At 39.6% G+C, this 24,749-nt stretch overlaps 1 protein-coding gene across 5 annotated transcripts in view; it reads right to left on the bottom strand.

The window, feature by feature from the left end:
• tsnare1 (T-SNARE Domain Containing 1) overlaps positions 1 to 24,749 on the bottom strand; it is a 291,712-nt gene that overhangs the window by 62,079 nt on the left and 204,884 nt on the right. For 3 of the 5 annotated variants that reach the window (XR_003273777.1, XM_026184109.1, XM_026184107.1), the window contains exon 11: positions 5,828 to 5,937. The exons of 1 other annotated variant lie outside the window; for it this stretch is intronic. Coding sequence is in view for 3 of the 4 variants with exons in the window: in XM_026184109.1 (XP_026039894.1) it covers positions 5,842 to 5,937 (96 nt within the window). In the remaining variant the exon portion in view is untranslated. Of the gene's footprint in view, positions 1 to 5,532; positions 5,620 to 5,827; positions 5,938 to 24,749 lie in introns of those variants that run through there. One more of the 5 variants, XM_026184108.1, reaches the window with a different exon arrangement.

Raw genomic sequence — 24,749 nt, 5'->3', positions numbered from 1 at the left:
CTGTGTCCATCCCTGTTCCCTCGTGCCGCTGGGCCGTGACATGCACCACCAAATGGAATTAGCTGATCTCCTCAAACTGCTGGCTGAACTTACACTGGGGTCAGTCTCCCTACCTGAAGCACAATGTTGATGATTCTTTATCACCCAGCCAAAGGAATCAACACATATTGGGAGAAATCTTTAACAAAGTCTGTCTGGTATAAACTTGCTGGTCTCTATGGCATATGATAGTGTTCTTAATCGTAACTTTCTTTTATACCTTTGTCTTTTCATTTAATTATAAACCATGTGAGACTCATGTACAAAAACGATGATTGTGGACAGAACGAGGTCAAACAGATCTAATTTCTTTTTTTAAGATTTCAAAAATGCAATCTGTAGTAAAAGTGTTCACAAAAAATGAAAAGTAAGTCTTCTTAGGATATCTGCAGGGAGGCAAACTGCGCTCAAGCAAGTTTCTGCAAAACACTGTGTTTGGCTGAAAAAGCATGCCATCCTGGAGTCTTTAAAACTATGTATTCATGTTGGATCTGCTATGTAGTGTTTATTTAGAGTCCTATTTTGGAGAGCTGACTCATGAGCCAGCTGACTTCTTGTTTGCTGGCAGACTTTGCATTTAATATGATAATCCTGACAAGAATCTCTTTTTTGAGTCAAATAGTTTCTAGAGAACAGTTGTTACATTTTTATTATTTTAAATAAGCAAGTGATGAGCATAACTTGATGAGCCACCATTAAACATAACATATATATTCCCCACTTGCACGTGCAGGCGATTAATCCTTCATGTTCGGGTGTGTCTGAATCTGTTCGCACAGGGTCTTAGCTAACCATTTTCAACCACCCTTGGGGGCGGGTTCCATTTTGACCTCAGGACTTCCAGGCCATACTGAGGTAAGCAACTGATCAGTTGTGGCGATCTTCCTGAGTTACTCATGGATCTTTGTTGTTTTATTCTGACAATCACTAGCCCTCAGCCACCTTCCTAGAGGAAGGAGCCATCCCCAAACTGTTCCCACCAAGTCGAGGGCATAAAATTGTCCTAAATTGATTTATTCTCATTCTTTTCAATTCTTATTCTATTTCTATTCAAGTACAATATTGTTGTGTTTTTTCTTAGTTTATCATATTTCTGTAAAGTTGTATACATGTACATGTATATTTCATTTTTTTCATTTTTATTTTTACAAGTTTGCACCTTTGATCCAGGAGGACAATATTTCGTCCCACTGTATACTTGAGTGTATTTTGTTGGGTTGACAATAAAACTCGACTTAACAGTTATTTATAAATCTCAGATTTGTGTAAGTAGTTTTATGACCTGAACATTTTTATAAAATAGAAAGTAAACTTGAATCTGAAATAACAAAAATCATGAAAGTATTACTTTAATTACTTTTATTAACCAGGAACATGATACCAGCGAACTCCAAAATCTATATACATATGTCCTTGGTGAAGAAGCCAGTCCATTTTAAAAACTTACCCCCATATATCTCCTCCTATATCTCAAACCAGTTTCTGCTGGCAATGAGGCAGAAGGACACTTCAGGGGGAAAACTGACTCACTTGCCTGTTCTGCCTCTTAGTGTACATTGGGTTTCTGCAGGTATCAGCATGGTTAGAGAATGCCATGGGCAAGTGGTCACTCTGCATTTTGGGTGGAGGCACAGAAACTGTGACACACCACAACTGCGCCTCCAGCTCCTACACAAAGGTGTGGTGTGTTCAGGTTCCTACTTTGTAATTTTCACATGCAAATAACTGAGAGAAAGTAAATTTAACAGCAGTTACTCATTAGTCGGGTCAGATAGCACATATTACTTATAAGAAAGCCTTGTTTTCAGCATTTATCTTGGTAAAGCAGCCCGGATGTTTTGGCTTATTAAAATCACTGTCCCATTTTCCCATTTTCTGTACATTGATTAAAAGATCCAGGATGAACTGATTCATCCCTTATTGACTAATCCTGGTAAGTCTGGGGTTTTTTTTCGTTGTGTGTGTGTGTGTGTGTGTGTGTGTGTGTGTGTGTGTGTGTGTGTGTGTGTGTGTGTGTGTGTGTGTGTGTGTGTGTGTGTGTTTTCAGTTCTTAAGACACACAAAACAGTAAGACTAGCCAACCCTCATTCAATCATCAGAAATTGTCATGTCCTCATAACCATATCAATATAGGAAACCACGATCAGGAGGTCCATGCTTTGGAGGAAGGACGAATGGGAGGTGTAAAGTTTGAAACTGTCAGCTATCATTGGAGGGTAATGTAATGTAATATACTAATATTGGAGAGTAACCCCTACATGCAGCTCACTGGCAAAATGAAGCAGTGGTGCTTTTATTTTAGGTTATTCCTTTATTTCATCCATAAGTAAGTGCTGGCTGTAAAAAGAAATCCCAGATTTTTCTCCTGATATGACTCCTAAAAAATATTTTTTATTCCAACATCTCTCTGAAAAACCAAAAAGTGTAAAAGCAAATATTCATAAAAAAAGCCATCCATCCATCCATCCATTCGCTACCGCTTATCTTTTTCAGGGTCGTGGGGGGTGCTGGAGCCTATCCCAGCTGTCATAGGGCAAGAGGCGGGGTACACCCTGGACAGGCCGCCAGTCTGTCGCAGGGCCAAAAAAAGCCAACAAATAGAAAATGAAAAAAGAAAGAAAAAACCCCAAACATATTTTGCCATAAGGAGAATGGAAAGAAAACAGATTACACTTCCTCTTAAATCCACTTACATCAGTGGAACAAATGATTCTTCACTCCTAAGAAGCAATATTTGAGTAAATGCATCTGAAATATATAAATGAAAGGTTTATTTAAGGAAACCATGCTGAATGCATTCAAATCAAGTACATTTAATTTCACCAGACTCCGTTAAATATAAAATTTTGTGTTATTCTTTTGGAAGACAATCAATGGAAAACGTATAGGTAATGAAATTAGTTAAAGTCAACATTTAAACTGCAGCTGACTTGGTGTTTCCCTGTTTGACCGTTATTAAGTAGATACATTTATTTTTGAGGGCATAGCCAAGGCATTGGTATTAAATGAATATTGTCATAGTTATTATTCATATTCAGAATTCTTTACATAGTTTTTCTGTCCCTAACCCAACCATAACATCTGTGTACATCGTGGCTATTCAACATGTATTTAAACAGATGCTGTTTATCTCCTATATATTAAAGACATTATTTATTCATTCACAGTTGTTTAATTAGGCTGTACCTACTGTGATTTTGCGCCTGTGGGTATGACTTTCTGTCTTTGCAGCTGATATCACTCTGTAATTAGGGCTAAGAGTTTCTGAGGTCAGGGAGAGGAGAGGTTCAGTGTACCTTTGCTCTGTGAGCTCTGTGTGTGCTTGTGGCAAATTACACCTGAGGACAGGAGTGTGCTTTGCCTAACCTTTTGGCTTATGGTTTTTGTGTCCTACATGTAGGTTTTGTTATCTTTACTTTTCTGTTTTAGATTAATTATTAACCATTATTTTATTCCCAGTTTTGCCACCTTGTATCCATTTTCAACCCAGACATTTTTTCTGTTACATCCCCACGTCCACTGGGCTTTCTGGAGAACATAACAGAAATCATTTGACACAATTTATGAGAATGATTTTATCTTTTATTTATTTTTATTATAACTTTTTTCCACGAACTTTACAAAGTTAATGTTCTAATAATGATCATTTCAAATGATTAAATGACATTTTGTTTTAAATTGAAATTTTTTTTTCCATGAACCATTTTATTTAAATCTAAATGATACACCACAGTACACCACACAAAGGCACAGTTTGAAGTTTGAGCTCTATTCACTGTTACGACCCGGCTCAAAAGCCGCAACATAAAAAAAAAGGGAGATGAATAACAGAGTGTGGGTGAGAAGAGGTTTCATCCTAAAATGGAAAACCAGGTTGGCTAAAATGGCTGGTGCCACCAAGGCAAAGACTAGTGCACTGCCGGAAAGCTTGCCTCAGGTATGCTTTTATCCACACCTGACTAGGTGTGGCCAATTAGCACCAGCTGAAAACACTGAGACGATTAAAAGCTGCAGAGGGACGTAACATTCACATCAATTTACACAAACTGGAATGACTTAGTTTACCCTGGCCAGTATTCACAGATAAATCATATTATCCCTTGACATTTAATCAGCAAACAGCTTATTTTAAACTTAATGCGTCAAACCAATGACTAGTGTTATTGTTCATAATGCAGCTTTAATGTTAAGCACACATTGGGAAAAGGTCGCCACCCACACATAAGTGCAGATATCACAAGTGAAAGGAATCTATCACTTCAAAAAAAGAAAGATATCAGTTCTATACATCGCCTAACTACAATAGAAGCCATTATTGAAAATACCCACCCAGCACTTCAATCACACTCTAGATCTTGTTTTAACATATGGCATAGAAACAGAACATTTAAGGGTGTTTCCTGAAAACCCTCTCCTGTCTGATCATTTCCTAATTACATTTAAATTTACAATAATTGATTACATAGCAGTGGGGAGTAGACTTCATCACAGTAGATGTCTTTCTGAAAGACATCTGCTATAACTAAGTTTAAAAATATAATTAGCATCTTCAATGCCCTGTACCAACACAGAGCAGAGCAGCTACCTGAACGCTACTCCAACAGAGGTCGATTATCTTGTTAATAATTTTACCTCCTCACTACGTACGACTCTGGATACTGTAGCTCCGGTGAAAACTAAGGTCTCAAATCAGAAGTACCTGACTCTGTGGTATAATTCTCAAACACGTAGCCTAAAGCAGATAACTCGTAATCTGGAGAGGAAATGGCGTGTCACAAATTTAAAGGATCATCATTTAGCCTGGAGAAATAGTTTGCTGCTTTATAAGAAAGCCCTCCGCAAAGCCAGAACATCTTACTATCTCCAACCTTCCTTTCATATCAAACATCCTTGAAAGAGTAGTTGTCAAACAGCTAACAGATCATCTGCAGAGGAATGGCTTATTGAAGAGTTTCAGTCAGGTTTCAGAGCTCATCACAGCACAGAAACAGCTTTAGTGAAGGTTACAAATGATCTTCTTATGGCCTCTGACAGTGGACTCATCTCTGTACTCTTCAATACTGTCGACCATAATATCCTATTAGAGCGATTAGAACATGCTGTAGGTATTACAGGTACTGCACTGCAGTGGTTTGTATCATATCTATCTAATAGACTCCAATTTGTACATGCAAATGGAGAGTCCTCTTCTCCCAAGGTTAATTATGGAGTTCGATATCGTTAGGGCTAGATCAGGTGACCCTGAATCCTCCCTTAGTTTTGCTGCAATAGGTTTACGCTGCTGGGGGATTCCCATGATGCAGTGAGTGTGTCTTCTTCAGTCACCTTTCTCACTCACTATGTGTTAAAAGACCTCTAGAATAGAATAGAATACTTTTTATTTGTCAATTTCTTCAAATGTACTTGCCATACAAAGGAATTGAAATTACGTTTCACACTGTCCCATGCGTAGACCTCTCTGCATTGAGTCATTAATTGTTATTAATCTCTGGCTCTCTTCTACAGCAGGTCTTTTATCCTGTCTTCCCTCTGTCGCCTCAAACAGTCGCAGCACATGGACGCCCCTCCCTGAGCCTGGTCCTGCCGGAGATCTTCCTGTTAAAAGGGAGTTTTTCCTTCCCACTGTCACCAAAGTGCTTGCTCAAAGGGGATCATGTGATCTGTATGTATTATTGTAGGGTCTACCTTACAATATAAAATGCCTTGAGGCGACTGTTGTTGTGATTTCTGACATCTGGCAATGCCATGTACCTGACTGCAGTGTAATGTTGTGGATGATGGCTCTTACCACAGTGGTCAACCTCATTTTCTTGCTGAAACAGCTATGATAATGATGAGGATGGTGAGGATGATGGCACCAACCAATAGGAGGTAACACTTCCTCTTCCTCAGCTGTCTCTGTGGGGAGAAAGGGTAATTTAGTGGGCGGAGTTATGTTACTGTTACATTTATAATAAAAAAAAAGTTATTTAGTTAGATTATCTTTTGCTGGATAAATATGTTGAGACATGTTTTGGCAGTAAAGTATGGTGGCGGTTAGCACTGTTGCCTCACAGCAAGAAGTTCCTGAGTTCAAGTCCACCATCAAGTCTTTATGTGTGGAGTTTGCATGTTCTCCTGTGTTTGCTTTGGTTCTCTATGGGTACTCCGTAAAATGCAATTAGTGGGGTTTGGTTAATTGGTCATTCTAAGTTGCTAAATTGCAAAGGGTTGTCTGTTTCTACGTGTTAGCCCTGCAACAGACTGGCGACCAAGTCTGCCAGGGTGTACCCTGCCTGTCGCCCTAAGACAGCTGGGATAGGCTCCGAACTGACCACGTAGAACATCTGAGAATGTAAACACTATAAAATACAATGACTTTGGAAATTTACAGTATTTTATCAAGTGACACATTGTAGTCCACTGGTGTTGACAATAACAAACCTGTGGTTTCTCCCATCTCCACTCAATAACTGTACTGTTAGCTGTAGTGGCATTTCCATTGTCTTTGCAAAGTTAAACAAGAAAGCACGAAATCACAGTTGACATTCGTGTCCAACCATGAAACTTTTGTCAGTTACTGAACTCAGTATATTAACTAAAGATAACTAAAGATAATAACTAAACAGGCAAAACAGTAAGAAATCATAAGATCTAGCTCACGCTCCAATTATTTTCTTTTTACTTTTTTAAAATCAAGACTCCACTGACATCTTGATCAGTAGAGTCAGTCAGAAGAGACTTCTAAAAATCTGCAAACTTTTTGAATTACAAGCTTTTGACTGTAACTGAATAAATGTCTGAACAGTCTGTTTGTGTAGAAGTTCATCACCAAATCATACAAACATTAAACTAATCATTGTGACTTTTTATACATAAACAATGCCAAGTTGACAGACCAAATCTTGAAATGTCACATGTCACTGTCACACTGGCCTTCGACTGATGCCTCCACTGTTGTAAATTACATTTTTAGTCAGATGTTTTAGAATGGAGAAAAAGAAAATATGCATACTCCTGTACTTTGAACTGTGTTTTTATTTTTATTTTTATTATATGTATTGTGTATATGTGACTGTTTTAGGAGAATGTGCCAGTTTTTATTGATCTCTATGGATTTCTGAGGCATTTGTATAACATGAGTAGCATTTGATTTTCATAAATACAACTAATAGTTAATAAGTTGCAGGAAGTTCCACATTAGTACGGAGTACCTCTGTCTTAAAATATTAAGTATTCAATAAATTTTTTTTGTTAAACTTGTGTAAACTACAATAAAAATACTTTGTTAGTACAACACATTTTTTTGTATTCCATTTTACTTCTTTCTTGTGGGTAGCAGTGGGCATGATTTTTCTTAGTAAGGTTAACTAATTAGAAATTACAGTGTACATGAAGACTGTGCTATTCTCATTAAATATTCATATTTGTTATTGTGCCAGCTTTTGTTTTTCTAAGACAGCTTTGATTCAACCGAACATTTGTTATTTCATAAGAGTGACAACATTCATATCTACATGATTTTAATAATTTTTCCACACAAACAGCGTTCGCCAATGTCCATGTGGTGCACTGACTGATGTAAAGGCCAAGCTCCATTTTAATAACTACATAGCCACAACGCGTGCTTTTCCGTCCCCAGCTAATTTAAAGCAACCCCATAGCACACAGCTGATGCACTTAGAATATGAATGAATAAAAACAACAGCTGACATTTTGAAAATACACATGGCGAAACAAAGGAAGTGGCATTTCAGCCAAATGAGATCAACACAGCTTCAGAGGAAGAAGATGATTCTGGGTCACACAAACAAATACTGATAAAATGCATTAATAGAAATGGTCCTGTTGCATTGCTCTTCCCCTGAACGTATTCAGCGTCTCAGGCTGATCTATTAATTATCTCGTTTACCACTCATATCATTTCTTAACTTTAAAATCAAGAGAACAACACAAAGAAAAAAATATGCTAGAATGATTTCTGCAGGTTTATCTCTTTACTCCAAAGCAGCTAAAAAGGTAATCATTAAATTAGCACCTGTTAAAAAAAAGGAACTTGATTTGCACAAAGATGTTACAGTGCTTAATAGCTTCAGTCATAAGAGGCTTTTAGCACACAACGCTAAAAACAGAGAATGTTTGACTTGTTGAAGAATGCACTTTTCTTTCTTTTTTACTTATTTGCAAGATTTTATAATTATATTTCCAGTGTCAGGGTTTATACATAGCATTAAAGCTGAACACTGTTTAAGGCAATATGATATAATTACATGATTCTGTAATTACCGGTGATGTATAACGAGGTGTAGCTTGATTGCTTCTCCTTAATGGGACGTGACCCACTATGTTCAATTTTACTATCTCTAAAATTTTATTATGTTGTCTGTTGTTTAACAGTTTTTACTTTGTGTTACACATTCAGAATTTGATTGACTATCATATTATTAAAAACAATGGTTCTTTTTTTTTTCATATAAACCAGAAACTAGTAACTCTGCAATGGCAATGAAATTAATACCCATTATGTCAGTTGTACATACAAGTATAAATAGTACCTGTAAAGTTAGTCAGGATTAGAATTTTTCTGTAAATTATACGTTTGTTTTAATGTACGGTTAGTATGCTGTCTGTTTTGGTTTGTGTTTGTTTTATTTACTGACTGTAGAGTCTGATGGTTCAGAGGGAACATTTTTTCTCTTCTGTTATTCTTCAAAATAAATATGGGCACTCTTCTTCTTTTAAAAGTCTTATTAAATGTTTTTATTTAGTAGTCATTAGATAGCAAAGTACTGTAGCAGTCTGTGTAGAGTGGAAATAAATATTTAAAGTTGCACAAGAAAAGGCGTGACATATATTATAGTGAATCCCTTTTAAGTGTTTAGCTAACATTTTAACTAATTGTGCATTAATACTGTTTTCAATTTATTTTTTCTGTTACTTGTGGTACAATTTACATTTCAAACAGAGCAAGGATTCATTCAACTATTTGCCATATCTGGTTGGCGGGTGTGTGTGGGGGGGGGGTGCTGAGGCAGTATTGCTTGTGTTAAGCAAAAATATTCAGCAAAATGGAGGGAAGAGCAGTGGTTAGGGAATATGTATATATATATATATATATATATATATATGTTTGCTTCTTGTCTCCTCAGGCGGGGACGATGTGTTAGAGCAGAGAATCTATGTTGTCTCGAAATGCTTTTTCTCCCATTTTTTTCCAGCCTGTTTTCTGCTACAAAGGCAGCGGGAGCAGTGGCGTTAGACCAGAGCCGAGGCTGGAGTCTTTAAATCCTGACGCGCTTCAAAGCACGGAGAGAGCAATTCATCTTCTTATCTGAGACTCAAAACAGGCTTTCTGTGTGGAAGAGAGAGGGAGAGGGAAGAGGAAGAGAAAAAATGCTGTCGAGTAATTTTCCGTTTAAACGTTCCACTCCACAACAATTTGCATAAGCAGCCCTGCGTCTGTGATAAGAAGATTGGTAATTTTCAAAGGCTCTGTGGGGATTGAGAATTAAAAGCCTTTCTCCGCTATCTCCCCTCTTGCAGCTGGCCACCACAGATTCCCCGGCTTCTCTCACGCATTTCCTCCTAAACTACGCCTTGTAAACTTTCTCTGCCATCCTCTCCTTCTCCCTGCTCGCTCTGACGGTGCAGCAGCTTCCTCTCACCCTAAACTATATACTCTGCCTCTCTCTTCCATACACTCCTTTCCTTTTTTCCTCCAGCTCGCGTAGACCAGTCCTGCTGTTATTTGAGGAGAACAACAACATAAATAAGGTAGAGGGGGAACAAAAACGGGCTTAGTATAACAAAGGAAGCCTTGCAGTATTTTTAAAACCAGAATTTTCCAGATTGCAAAGCAAGCAGAGAGGCAGGACAGGGAGACTCACAGGGGCAGAGACAATTGAGGAGAGAGGGGGGATGCTCTTATCACAAGTAAGTTAATCTGCCAAAGAAAGTGTCCTTGGTGCCAGGACTTCAGGGCTTATGGGTGGTGCATACCCTCAGTAAAAAGATAGTGTGTAAGTCACACCTTTTTTTTTTAAATTCACTTTTACTGTCTAATATAAGGGAGTTCATATTGAATCTGTTTTTACACTCAATATGGCTTTACAAGAACTGATATCCATACTTAGCAGCAAAGTCAGTATCTTCAGTCGTGCTGTTGATGGTGAAAAAGTCATTTGGTAACATTTTTGCTAACGGTGGAACTACTTAGTAAATGCATTTTAAAATTTAAACATAAAAACACAGTTCTGAACTAGAAACTTGAAAAGAATTAATGCTAAAAGATGTCCTTCATATTACAATAGAAGTCAATTAGGAAAAAAAATCATAATGAACATAACACATTTTTAAGTTCAGACATCTCACATTTGAAATGATCTTGGAGTTCATTTCAAATGTGCACCAGAATAATTAATTTGTCCAACAAGGAAACCATTTTTGTTGTTCTGACTCAGTACACCACCGCAGTGAATTTCAAATTATACAATTATTATATAACTGAAGGCCACACTGAAGGCCTGCACTTCAATCCCATCTGAAATAAGTGTTTCATTTTTGAAACAAATGCAGGAATCACGATCCACAAACTTGTTCTTTGCAGGAGGAACACGAGGCCCAACTGTTATATTCATAGTCACATGGACCTCTCTCAAGATAAAAACTGTCCACTTTTTGCTGGTTATGGTTATGTGTGTCTAAGTTATTATTATAAATAAAAATGTGCAAACAAAGAATCAGTGTTCTCACAGGAGCAAAAGACATATAAAATAAATGTAATTAGTTGTTTATATTCACTGAAACAAAATGTAATGCCTTAAGTAAATGTCTAACCCTCTATTTATTTCTTCAAAAGAAATAAATTGGTGCTTTTTTTATGTTGTTAGGCTGTTCGTTCAGTGCAGGCCTTACATAAAAGTACACAAGAATAATAAAAATTCAACACAGGACTAAGGCCAAAACTAATACATGTACACTCTCAGTGCCCTAGAGCCAATCAGGAAAAATTCAAAACAGCAAAAAAAAAAAAAAAAACCCAGACTGATTTAACAGAAGATTATTTTTTCCAAACGAAAACCAGAGAAAAACATGTCAGGTTAGATCTGCCAAGGGAGAGAGAGGGACTGCATAATGACACATCCTACAACATAAAAGCTACAACAACAGGTAAAGTGGAACTACATGGAATTTAGCCTGTAGCAGAGAATAAAGAACAACCACATAACCTGCTCTAACTCTTGTAGGTGAGTCATTATGTTGCTCATGTTGAGTGTTTGACTTTTCTAAATTTATATATTTTACAGGCCACGTGTAAGTGTGCGTGACTTGGTGTAGCATTCAGAAATGTGCACATTTTTGAATGCTACAACAAACATGCTTCCTACTTCTGTTTTAAAGGTACAGTGAGTTGTTTATTGTTATTTAATTGAAAAAAAGAATCTTTTACTCATCAATACACATTAATTAATTTGTAATTATATCTTTGAAAAATCAAAATACATAAGAGCAAGTGCTAGTTTGTGGAAGCCATCATGTTGGACCCGGAATCTTGCACACAGTGCCTGTAATGGACATTGCTGTCCTACCTAATCACGTTTTATATGTATTCAGCTAGAGACTTGCCACATACATAGTATGCCAAAGGCAGAGGACGGAGAGCTTCTAGGTGTTGGAATGCCACAGACGCAAAATCATGTGAGAAGGAGTTCCCTTCACCAAAGAGACAACGTGACCGGTATCTGGGTAAAATGTCATTCTCTTCTTCTTCACATCAAGCCTCATCTCCTAAACTGAAGTCAGGGCTCTAACGCACAAAAACATGATTAATTGCAATTACTCATTGTCAAGAATTGGACATGCGACCCTCCCGTCACCTTCTAGACAGTTGAGAGCAAGCTGGCTAAATAACAACACTATCTGGTTAAACGCTAACATTATCCCAGATAATTTTAATGCTGTGCTCATTACAAGCTAATACTCAATGTCCAGTAATGTTAGCTCAACTTTAAAGAAAGCACACAGTGGCAAAAACAGCCGTGCTTACTGAAAGAAAAGTTCAGGATATCCTCAACAACTCACCTCATAGTGGGACAGATAGTGTCAGACCAGTTTGGTATCGCTGTCATCGGACAGACGTGAAAGTCACTGAATTACTAACTGTTACTGGACACCATTTTACAGCCTTCTCAAGATTACATAGGTGTGGACATTTATTGACAGCTAACTCTATAAAATTTACTATTTTGTTTGTTTTATTTCCCACCGTCTATTTACAAGAGGTTCCAAATCTTGGAAAACTTTCTAATTTACGTCTCCCCTTTACTGTTCAGACTGTGGTGTAATTTTGTCTCCTTCAGCTTAGGATGAGCTCTGATATAATACCCTTTCTTTCATTCACAGATTTAAAAATGACCATTCACTCATTCATTATCATGTTCAGACTTAATTACTGTAAAGAACTTTACTTAGCGTAAAGGAGAGATTTCAGTTAGTTTAAAATTCTACTGCTTGGTTCTAACTCTCTATCAGACCACTAGCAATTTGATTATTTTTTTGGTTGTTTTTAAAACATTTCACAGGTAACTGCTAATGTTTATCAGTAATTTTTTAATCTTTCTTTTTTTTATAGAACCTTGATCGCTATTTGCGCTTGCCAGGATCTGACGGCGCCCTGACCGGTGGACCTGCCAGTGTGTATATCTGTGTGCGTGTGTATGTGTCTCTCCTATCGCCCTGTCTTCCCCTCCGGCTCCGCTGTCATGTGTTAGGAGGTAACCTAGCAACAGGCTACCTCCGACCCGGAAGTGCCCAGGAGCTGCCGCACCTGCAATCAATCCACCGGCTGCTGCCAATCTACTACCACCTTCGGCAGGGCTACTTAATGGTGTGGCTGAGCGACAGACAGCACTGGAGTATCGCACTAAGCCTGGTAGTGTTTTCGAGCCGCTAGCGTGATTGAAGTGCTGTCTGATCTTCGTACTCATTTTGCTGTCGTGTGTGTGTTCACCCAGGGATTGACGGAGGATTCACGGACACAAAGGAAGCACTTGGAGGAGAGACGGGCACTCACTACCATGCATGGGCTTACACGGAAGGAAGGACGCACTATCACCATTTTTGCACATTTGAACTGTTGTCATGTTGCTGCACTCTAAATAAACGCACTGTCTTTATTTCTGAGCTCCGCGCCTGAGTCTACTCTTTAACAACCGTGACAGCGCTCCTCTAGGAACAAAATTCAGACTCTGCTTAAATCTTGCTTCGAGATTAGAGCTGTCCCAAATAGCCCGTAGCAGCCTCAGCAGATTAAATGGTGCTGTTTTTTGGTTTTTATTATCACCTTTTATCGTGACTTCTGAGCCACATGGACACCAGAACAAGTGGTGTTTGTGTCAACCAATGTCAAAGATTCCGAAATTACAAGCATTATACAAAAACTGAGCTTCATCATCAGGAAATTCTGGAGGCACTGGGCTTCCTCGGGTTGCTACGGAACCAGGCCTCCAGACCTTGGCGTCGCCTGATGCCGGTGGCAGAGGAATGGGTAGCTGAAAGCAGTGTGCGAGGAAGCGGAAGCACGGCTAACATGATGGGGTCCGTGTAAGGCTAAGAGCAAATCCAAGCCAGCTGCCCCGCCCATCAATCCTGCTCTCAAACGTTTGCTCCCTGGGCAATAAGCTGGACTGCATCCGATTCCAGTGGACCACACAGCGTGAATTTAGGGGCTGCTGCATCTTTGTTTTCACAGAAACACGGGTCAGTGACAGAGTTCCAGACGCTGTCATTCAGCTACACAGGCTCACCTCATTTTTGTGATGACAGAACTGCAGCTCTGTGCAGTAAGACTTGCGGTGGTGGCTTGTGTGTCTACAGCAACATGGAATGGTCCAAGAACTCTGTGCTAGTTTCTAATTACTGCTTATCGCTGGTTTGTATTGGTTTGTAACTTTTTATTACCTCAGGAATTCACTACTGTGCTCATTACAGGAGTGTACTTTCCACCCAGGGCTAGTGCTAAAGAGGCGCTCTGCGAGCTGCAGAACTCACACCCCGATGGACTGTTTATTCTCGTCAAGTCAGTGCTCCTGAAATTACATCAACATGTGGACTTTGCGACCAGGGGGAAATGTGCTGGATCTTGTATACACAAACACTCCCAGAGTGTATTGAGCGAAGCCCCGCCCCCACCTCAGATATTCAGATCACATGTCTGTTATGCTAATTCTGGCATACAGGCCACTCGTCGGACGCTGCAAACCAGTTCCGAGACAGGTGAGAACCTGGTGTGCAGGAGCCATCTCTGACTGTATTGAGCACACTGACTGGGACATGTTCAGGGAGGCTGCAACAAATGGCGACTGTACCAACTTAGAGGAGTACACATCATCTGTGACCAGCTACATCAGCAAGTGCATCAATGATGTCACTGTCTCCAAGATTATCATAACACGCTCCAACCAGAAACTGCGGATGACTGCAGAGGTGCATGAACTTATAAAGACTTGAGACTCTGCCTTCGGAGCAGGTGACAAGGCGGCCCTGAGAACATCGAGGATCAAACCATCTCGAGCCATCAGAGCAGAAAAGTGCTCGTACGGCCAGAGAATCCACTCATCATGAGGCACATTAAGACCCTGCTGGCACCCGCACTGGACCCACTACAGTTTGTCTATCTCCCCAACCGGTCAACAGATGATGCCATCGCCACCACTCTACATCTGGCTCTCATCCACCTGGACGCCAAGGACATGTATATACAAATGCTGTTCATAGATTTCAGTTCAGCATTCATCACAATAATTCCTCAGCACCTTAATTGAAAACTGAGCCAGCTGGGCTTGAAAACCTTCCTCTGCACCTGGATCCTGGATTTTATGACGGACAGACCTCAGTCAGTCCAGCTTGGTAACTATATCTCCAACACTATACACTGAGCACTGTGCTCAGCCCACTGCTGTTCACTCTGCTCACTCACAACTGTGCAGCAATACACAGTTTGAACCACATCATCAAGTTTGCTGATGACACGACTGTGGTGGGTCTCATTAGCAAGAACGACAAGTCAGCATACAGAAAGGAGGTGCAACAGCTAACGGACTGGTGTAGAGTCAAGAACCTGTCTCTGAACAAAACAAAAGAGATGATTGTCGACTTCAGGAGAGCATCAATGTGGAGGTCATCAAGGGCCCCGAATTCCTTTGTGTTCACCTGGCGAAGAACCTCTCCTGGTCCCTCAAAACTAGCCCCATATCTAAGAAAGCCCAACAGCATCTGTACTTCCTACAAAAGCTGAGAAAAGATCACCTTCACGACCCATTCTCACGACCTTCCACAGAGGGACTATTAAGAGCATCCTGAGCAGCATCACTGTCTGGTATAAAAAAATGCAGCATGTTGGACTGCAAGACCCTACAGCAGATAATAAGAACAGCTGAGAAGATCATTGGAGCCTCTTTTCCCCACATTACAGACACTTATTGCATCCACAAAGCCACCAGCATTGCAGAGGACCCCACACACCCCTCACACACACTCTTTCTTCCCCTAAGCCGTCAGACTCCTGAACACTCAGCAACTGGACTGACACACACTCACACACCATTATACATTCCATACCTCAAGTACTTTTTGCACAATGCTCAGTCTCCACTGTCATTGTCGCACTTTTCTATTGCACTGTCTTGTGTCAGTATTGTTCTGTTCTGTCTGGTGTTGCACTGTTTTTTGCAATTTTTGCACACTTGCACCGTATGTGTTGATTTTTTGTTATATGTAGTACCATGGTCTTGGAGGAACGCTGTCTCGGTTCACTGTGTACTGTACCACTGTATATGGTGGACAATAAAGCCACTTGATTGGGCCTTTACTGATTCTTTGAGGAAGACGTCAGTTAAAATCAATTGAATTCAGTCAGTATTAATATAGCGCCAAATCACACTAGCAGTCGCCTTAAGGCATTTTATACTGTAAGGTAAAGACCCTACAATGATACAGAGAAAACAAAACTGAAGCAGACCACCTTCCTACTGATCGGAAGGTTGGTGGTTTGATCCCTGGCTCCTCCAGTCTGCATGTCAAGTATCCTTGAGCAAGATACTAACCTCAACTCTCCGATGCATGGAGTAATAATGTGTGCAGATAAAGTGCTTGTGAGAATGGGTGTGATTGGGTGAATGTGGCATGTTGTATAGAGCGCTCTGAGTACTCTGGGAGAGTAGAAAAGCACTAAGAATCAGTCCATTTACCAACAATCAGAAGACTTTCTATGAGCAAGCGCTTGGGAAGTGAAAACTCCTTGTAACTGAAAGAATCCTCTAGCAGAACCAGGCTCATGGAGGGGCAGCCATCTGCCACGACTGGTTGTGGATGAGGGGAGGAAGACAGGACAACAAACACACCATGAAAGAGAGCCAGAGATTAATAATAACTAATGATTAAATGCAGAGTGGTGTATAAACATAGAGCAAGTGAAAAAAAAACACTTAATCATGGGAAGACCCCAACAGCCTAGGCCTATTGTAGCATAACAAGTTCACCTGATCCAGCCCTAACTAAGGTCTAAGTACTAATGTCTGCCTCCTGAATCCAAACAGGGGGCTGGTTCTTCAGAAGAGGGAACCAGCTCCCTGCCTCACATACTACTTTTAAATATCCTAAGACCTACAAGTAAACCAGAGTCAGAGATTGAAGTGTTCTGTTGGGGTGATGCAATACTATGAGGGCTTCAACGCCTTTAAGAGACCCATCTATATAAGTTTTGCTACTGCTCTTTTACATCCAGGTTGCAGTGGGAGCAAATGAAACAGGCGCACACCACAGCTCATCATTGGAAATACTGAGGCGTTCTCAGACCAAAAATGGTTATTCATGAGTAGCTTTGGAAACCTTTAAGAACTTATCTCTGTATATATATATAATTGAAATGATTTAGCTGTGACCTTGTCAGGGCAGGGCAGGGTCACTTTTGATTAGGCTCAGTTGCATCTGACAAGCAAACAAAACAGTTGATGCATCAGCTTTCCTTTTTCCACACTACGCAACAGTTCCCTTACATCTCATAGGGAACAATTCATCTTTTTCTGACAGAGAACACTGGTCTAAGGCTTGGAGGTGCTAACTCTCATCCTGACCATTTCACACTTGGCTGGAAACTGACGTAAACCACAATAGAGGTCACATGCTGACAAAGCCAGCAGAACCACATTATTGGCATAAAAGCAGAGATGCAAGTCTGAAGTTATCAAAGCAGGTCCTCACATCTTGTGCTTGTACCTCAAATTTCTGTACATTAAAATCACAAATACAAGAGGTGACAAAGATCAAACTTAGCGGAATTCAACATCCACTAAGAAAGAGCTACAAAGAATACCATGTTTACAACTGCAGCACCATATAATCAAAGCACCCTCCAGATAAGACCTTTGAAGATATGGTCATAGGATTTCTTCAAAAACACCTGCAGTACGTGTGTAAAAGTAAAGTGCAAATCCAGGGTTTACTCTTGCACCTTGGGCAAGGTGCTTCCACTGAGCTTTTTAACTACATCAGTGACCTGTGTCAGGAAGACGAGAAATGATTCCCCTGAGTCCTCTATCACTGTCTTGTACAGCCTGTCACGTACAACACATTTCATGAGTGCTTTCTTGCTCCGTTTGAACTCTAACTTGCACTTTTTCTCTTAGGCATTTTCATCTCTGAGCATCAATATTTTAAAATGACACTGAACAACTAGTTCTGGCATTGTTGACTGGACTGAAAGCAGGTGCCGTTTTGAATATTGAGGAAATCAATGTGATGAAATCTTTAAAGGTCATAGTAAAACTTACTAAAGCCTATTTAGTCTCATAAATTGATGCTGTGTAGTAATAATATATATATATATATATTAGGGGTGCAACGATACACAAAATTCACGGTTCGGTTCGGTTCGATACTTTGGTGTCACGGTTCGATATTTTTTCGATACAAAAAAAAATGTTCATGCCTTTTTAATTTGTCATTTATTAAAATTATAAATATATATTTTAACACAAAAGTACAGTTTTTAAATTTAACCCTAACCCTTGTGCGTGTTGTTTTTTAGCTCGTCATATTGCAGCCACAGAAATTCTTTTGTCCATGAAACCATAAAGCTGCACTTTCTTTTTGCCTTATAGTCTGATTTGTCATAACTTCTCCGTTTTGTGGTAAGCTTTTCTTTGGCTGTCACTTCTTCACCCTGACCTGTCTTATTTGGCTCAGCAGAACTAAAATATATATCTGTCTGTGAAGGTTCTCAATCATCCAGGTCATAGTAGTGAAATATATATCCTGCCGCACTCACATAAGCTCAGCGATTCTCTGCGCGATCAACCTCTCACATGTTTAAGCTGCGGGAGATTTCACTTGTCATGTTTGCATAGTAAGCTAACAATTAATAAGACGATGTCAGAGGAATTGGTGCACAAATTATCATCACTCACAGATCAGTACTGTCGCTCTCTATACACAGTTCGCGCGATTGCAAAGTGAAAGCAAAAAAACAAGCGCAAATTCAAACACGATTTCAATATGTCACATATTGACAGTGGCTCACCCAATGACATAATTACCCAGCTACATTTCTGAAAGAATGCAAAAGCATTGACATATATTTTTCCTTCCTACAATAGCCCGACAGGCAGGGGAGAGATAGCCCCGGGACGTCGGGCTAGCGATATTGCGAGCCCTGTATCTGATTGAGGAATCACTCATCTTTGGAAAAGAGAGTTTATTACAGAGAAATTTCTCTTTCCAAAATAAAAGCTATACTATCCGTTTCTTCTGGGCTATATTCTCAGCAGCATATTAAACATATCAGGTCTCCATAAGGAGAATCCTGTGCTAACAGCTGTCTAAATGACTCGGCTAAAGTTTGTAGCATGCATGCTTGTTTTTGTCTTTGCACTAGGATGATGTCGGCGTAAATGTGCAGTCATATTCGTTGTGTTCCCACTAGTGCTTTCAGGTTAATCTCGTTGAAATAACCTTAACGCCACAACACGGCAAATCTCCGTTAACGAGCTACCCTATACAGAGGGGCTAGACGGCCAACACCTTAACGAGCTAACTGCGCTAACACACTAGCTCCCACCCATGTAATTGAGCATTGCATGGCACATCCAACATACTGTTTTACTTTAGTCCATGACTCGCTTACCTTCAGGGTCATACATCACATGAAAACCAAAATAATTCCAAACGCCAGATCTGAATGAGGGTGGGGAAGTCCACTTCTGTCTCGCTAGCTTGCCCTGCGCTCTTCCTTCTGACCATCCTGTCTGTGTTGAGTGCTCAGTGAATCTGCGTTCGACTACTCCGCCTAGGCTGCACTCTCGAGCCTAGGTGGAGTAGTCAAATGCAGATTTTGTATTGTTCTTTTTTTTCTCCCCTTTGGTTTTCTTTCTTTCTCTCCCCCTCTTTCTTTCATTCTTTCCCCCTGTCCTATCCCACAGTCATGTCTGTCCCGTTTGCAACTGAAAATAAAATAAATTCATAATTATAATAAAGGTCAATCAAATGGACCAATATGATGATCCACTTAAAATAAATCCTCTTGGCATCTTTCTTGGCCTCAAGACAACAATTCTGATGGCTATAGATCCAAACGGGACACACAAAAAAAAAAAAAATTGAAAAAAAAAAATTGAAAAAAAAAAATTGTATTGTTCGATACATATGCGTACCGAACCGAAAGCACTGTATCGAACGGTTCAATATCGATACGAATATCGTTGCACCCCTAATATATATATATAAACATATAATAAAAAAAATCCTCCTTGTTATTTAAAACCATAAGTTTTAAGTTATTTCGTCAGATATTACTTCTCATCCTTGAGGAAACAGTATGAAAACACACTCTATTTACCCTAATAGGGAATATTGTTACATTCTCTAGTTCAACAGCCTTCAAGACTTGTCGTTATTTTGCATGTGTTGCAGCCCAGTCATTTGCTATCCCCGTATGAGAAATCCCACTTGTCTGTATGAAGGTCAGCAGTGCTGGTCAAGGTGAAGGAGGAGATATTAGTTTTAGAGGAGAGAAATAAGAATGGCTTATTCACCTTTCCGATATTTCTGTAGCCCCATGACACTTTCTACAACCATAAAACATTTCTAGAACGGCCCTTTGTTCCAGGGAGAATATAGAAAAAACACATCAGAACTATTAAAGCTGATAGCACTGCCATACAAATCAACAATCTGTCTTATCTCTGCCTCTCTCACATGGAAGACAAATTTCCAGTGTCTCTGGGAGAAAAACTACTTACCTTGTGTGACATGAGAAATATCCTCATAATACAACAATAATGCAATGCAGTGATAATGGCCATAATAGTATTCTCACTTTATCGCATCTGGTCGGGAAAATTGGAAGTCCATAAAATAAATAATGTTTACAGCGGAACTGCCTCACTTGTAATCGGCTTATATGTCATTTACATAAAACTCAGAGTCCCATGCAGTCACCCTGATTATGATGTTTAAGAGGAGCAGCAAATAAAAACAGACTTCATGGCCAATCCTGGCACCCTGGGAGGAGGCAGCCATTGTCAATAGTGAAACAAAAAGCCTGAAAAACATCAGCATATTTGGCCTTTTATTGATTGGCCATGTGTTTTTGTTTTTTAAAAAGACTGTTATTTTGTCTACCTATGGTAGACAAATGGTTGAGGCTTCTCTCTAACCTCAGCAACGCAAGAAAATGGGAAAGTTCAAACAGAACAGTTTGCTGGATACTGCAGATTTTACCACAGTATTAAAGTAGACAGCATTTATAATTCAATGAAACAATATATTATTGTTAAAAGTAACATTAAAGGTGAAACATATGGACCATCTAGATATTATATCTAGATTACATCTACTTGCTATTTGGCCATGCAAACCCCTGCATACATTGTTTTTGCTGATGTTAATGTAAGCAAAGATAAGTCTGACCAGTTACTCCTGAGGACTATCTCATCACTGGTTATGACTCACCTGTTTCTGTGTCACTTTTATTATTCACAGTGGCAAGCAGTGGCCATTGCTTCTGCTACACTTTCCTGGGACAATATGTAATGGGAAGCCTTCTATGTATATTCAACCACTGATTTAACTGATATTGGTACAGGACTTAAACTAGCTTAATGGGGTTGAAGCTTTAGTTTTAGTTTCTCAAATTAGACATCCCTATGCAAACACTGCTCCTCTCACATTTTGCATGCACACTTTGTTTCCCTGTGTTTTGTTTTCTTGCCATCACGTGACTCAATGGTGCTAAGCACACATATGTTCACAGCAGAGCATGATGGTAGAGTCCAAGAGGAGTGTCCCGCAGAGAGATTTTACAGTTGTAAATGAAAACATTGCAAGCTTTGTGTGTGTGAAGGCTATTTGAAATACCACTAGTTTATTCAAACACATGAAAAATCATGAAAAAGATCTAAGCAGCGGAAGAAGCAAATAGGAGAGGAAGCCCTCAGACACACCCAAACCTCAGAAAGATGTCACCGGCAGAGTGCTTTCAAAGAGTCAAAGAATATCCATTTGGCTTCCACAGTGGTCAAAAAAAGTGTTTTTGGACATGATAGGTGTTAATTTAGCAGACTGATTACCAATAGTGCTAACCACGGTGGCACGGTGGTTAGCACTGTTGCCGCACAGCAAGAAGGTCCTGAGTTCAATTCCAACATCAGGCCTATTCTCCCCGTGTTTGTGTGGGTTCCCTCCGGGTACTCCGGCTTCCTCCCACCGTCCAAAGACATGCAGCTTGTGGGGATAGGTTAACTAGATAATCCAAATTGCCACTAGGTGTGAATGTGCGAATGAATGTGAGTGCAAATGGTTGTCTGTCCCTGTGTGTTAGCCCTGCGACAGACTGGCGACCTGTCCAGGGTGTACCCCGCCTCTCGCCCTATGACAGCTGGGCTAGGCTCCAGCGCCCCCCGCGACCCTGAAAAGGATAAGCGGGAGCAAATGGATGGATGATTACCAATAGGACTGTCACTGTGGGAGCATTTCTGTGGAATTTACATGTCCTCTCCACGTTTGCATGCGTTCTTTCCAGGTACCCCAGTTCATCCCACAGTCCAAAGACTTGCATTTGATTAGGATAATCTGTGATTCTAAATTGGTGTGAATAGTTGTCTGTGTCAGGTTGTGTTATGGAAACCTGATCTACAGTGACCATCTGCTCTGACAGCAGCTGGGAGCGACTGGTGCGTGAGGACTGTGAACGCTTTGGCACTGGCAAGGTGCCCATGGCAGAACCCGCTGCTTGTTGAGAGCGATATGTGCTTTCACATCAAAAAGTCTGTCATTAAGTCTCCAATAACACCAGCAAAAGTCGCCAGATTTGTTGCTAGTTGCTTTTCAGAAAAAAAAGTTGCTCTGAAAACTCGCTAAATATAGCGACAAAGTCGGCAAGTTGGCAACACTGTGTATGACATGACAGCAAGCAGTGAATGACAAAGGACTAAAATACACAGCAGAGTAATCGGGGAACGCGAGACAGGAGGCAAACAGCTGAGAAAAATTAAGCAGTACAAGACAAGGGAGGTAAAACTAGACAAAATAACAAAGCACACATGATGATCAAAGTAAAACAGGAAATATGACAAGTGCACACGGACACAGACTAAGAGACACAACATTACAGACATGGCAACAGAGGGAACATAGAGACGTGGGACCAGGACAGAGACAGAGGCACAGACACTGAGAAGCACAGAATCAAAACCTAAGAACTAAACTCTTAACAACAATTAAACCGAAACACCAGTTAATAACAACAACAATAACAAATAGAGAATCAGAACATAAACCATAATACAGAATTATAACAAAACACAAGAAACTGACCAAGAACCATCCAGGAGGAATGGCTTGTTCCTGGATGGCCAAGTCATATCCATACTTTGAATCCGGTGAAAGGTTGAGGTGGGATTTGAGAGGGAAAAAATATTGCATTGAAGAGCAAGCCAAACTCAGACTAGTCTCATCTAGAAGAACATATTTCTTTTATTTCTTATATTTTTGTTGAATAATGCATGAAAAAGCTCATTTTCCTCCTGGAGTTTTTAAACATGTCAACATTAACTTTAGACACTGTTTAAAAGGGGACCAAATGTATGCTTACTTAGATTTATATCTTTATCTCCTCTATGGACTCATGCATACTGATCACAACTATTCACAGCAACGTAGCATATTGCTGCTCATTTTTCATAAATATTGTCATGTACTTGTACACTCTTTATTCTTTGCAACAACACACCAGAAGCATTATTCAAAATATTAACAGTTTTTGAATAAAAGGACTCCAAATTTCCTTGACAGGACCAATACTGGTTTCACAACCGTAGCTCTGTTAAGAAAGAAATGTCAAGACAATCTCTATATGTTGATAAGTTGGGCAGTATGTGTGACAAAGATTTCAGGTATAGATGCTGATCACACCTTTGTCTACTCTTAGCAATCAGTACCAAACAAAATATCATGTGAGATAGCACATGACCATGGAGGTGGGAAGCTGCTGGTAGATGCCGTGTTTTTCTCAATTATAAAAATAAAATTGGATCAAGCTATGTCTACATGTTAATAGACTTGTGTTAATGAAGGGTTTTTTTTCAGTTCTCACTGAGCATTCAAAGAATTTTACATTACAAACTTTGTTCACCACATTCACACACCTGGGGTGTGTGCAATCTGGGGTTCAGTATTTCCTGATCTAGTTGATTTGTGGGCCTAGACATGGTCATGTACTGGTCAGTGTTGGGGAGTGATGGGATACATGTACTGGCATTACGCATTTAAAACACAAAATATGAGTAACTGTATTCCGTAAAAGTTACCATTTAAATAGGTGATAATTACAATACAGCTACTTTGTTGATATAAATGGATTACACTGCGATCTTTTTCTGTTTTATATGTTAGGCTATCCCCTATTTAATTTTGGTAATTCCACGCATTCCAAGAAACCCAAACAAACACGCAATAAGAGGCTCTAATGTAAGCGTCCTGTTAATGTTGGTGGTGTCAGTTACGCAATGGACCTGGAGCCAGCACAACAGAGCCAGGAGTGCACAAGCAGGAATGCATTTCTTACTTGGAAATTCCAACACCACTTTACATTTAAAGAAGAAAGGGATGGGCGAAATCTGTCAGTGTTGTGCCAAAAACTGATCGTTTGTATTTAAACTGCTATAAATAACTTGTTGGTCTATAATATGTGAAACATATGTCAAATGTATCCCTCATGAGTCATCTTGAGCAACAAACAACATTCCTGTAACAAGGTAGAAGCTGCAATCAATTTGTGGCAGTGAATTTTATGTATTCTTTATTTATGCAGTTAAAAAAAATTCTTGTTGACTTTAAAAATGTCTCTTTTAATAGTAATCTGGCCAAGAGGACAGCTAAAATTGCAACAAATGCAAAAATAGTTCTGTAAACATATTTTAAGTGGACAAAAAGGAGCTGATTGTAACACAGTTACAAAGATACTTGAGAAACAGGTAATTTTTTAATTTTATATATAACCCCTTTGTAATACCTGTTCACCAAAGTCTATTTAGCAACATACGTAACGATATTACACACACACACACACACACACACACACACACACAAAAACAACAACACACAGCTACACTGGAAATCAGTTTTTAGCAGACAATCACTTTTTGGCACAACACCAGCAACCAACCTGCTCTCAGCAT

The sequence above is a fragment of the Astatotilapia calliptera genome, chromosome 11 (assembly GCF_900246225.1).
Source record: "Astatotilapia calliptera chromosome 11, fAstCal1.2, whole genome shotgun sequence".
Classification (NCBI taxonomy): Eukaryota; Metazoa; Chordata; class Actinopteri; order Cichliformes; family Cichlidae; genus Astatotilapia; species Astatotilapia calliptera.
This window is presented reverse-complemented; position numbering and strand designations above follow the sequence as displayed.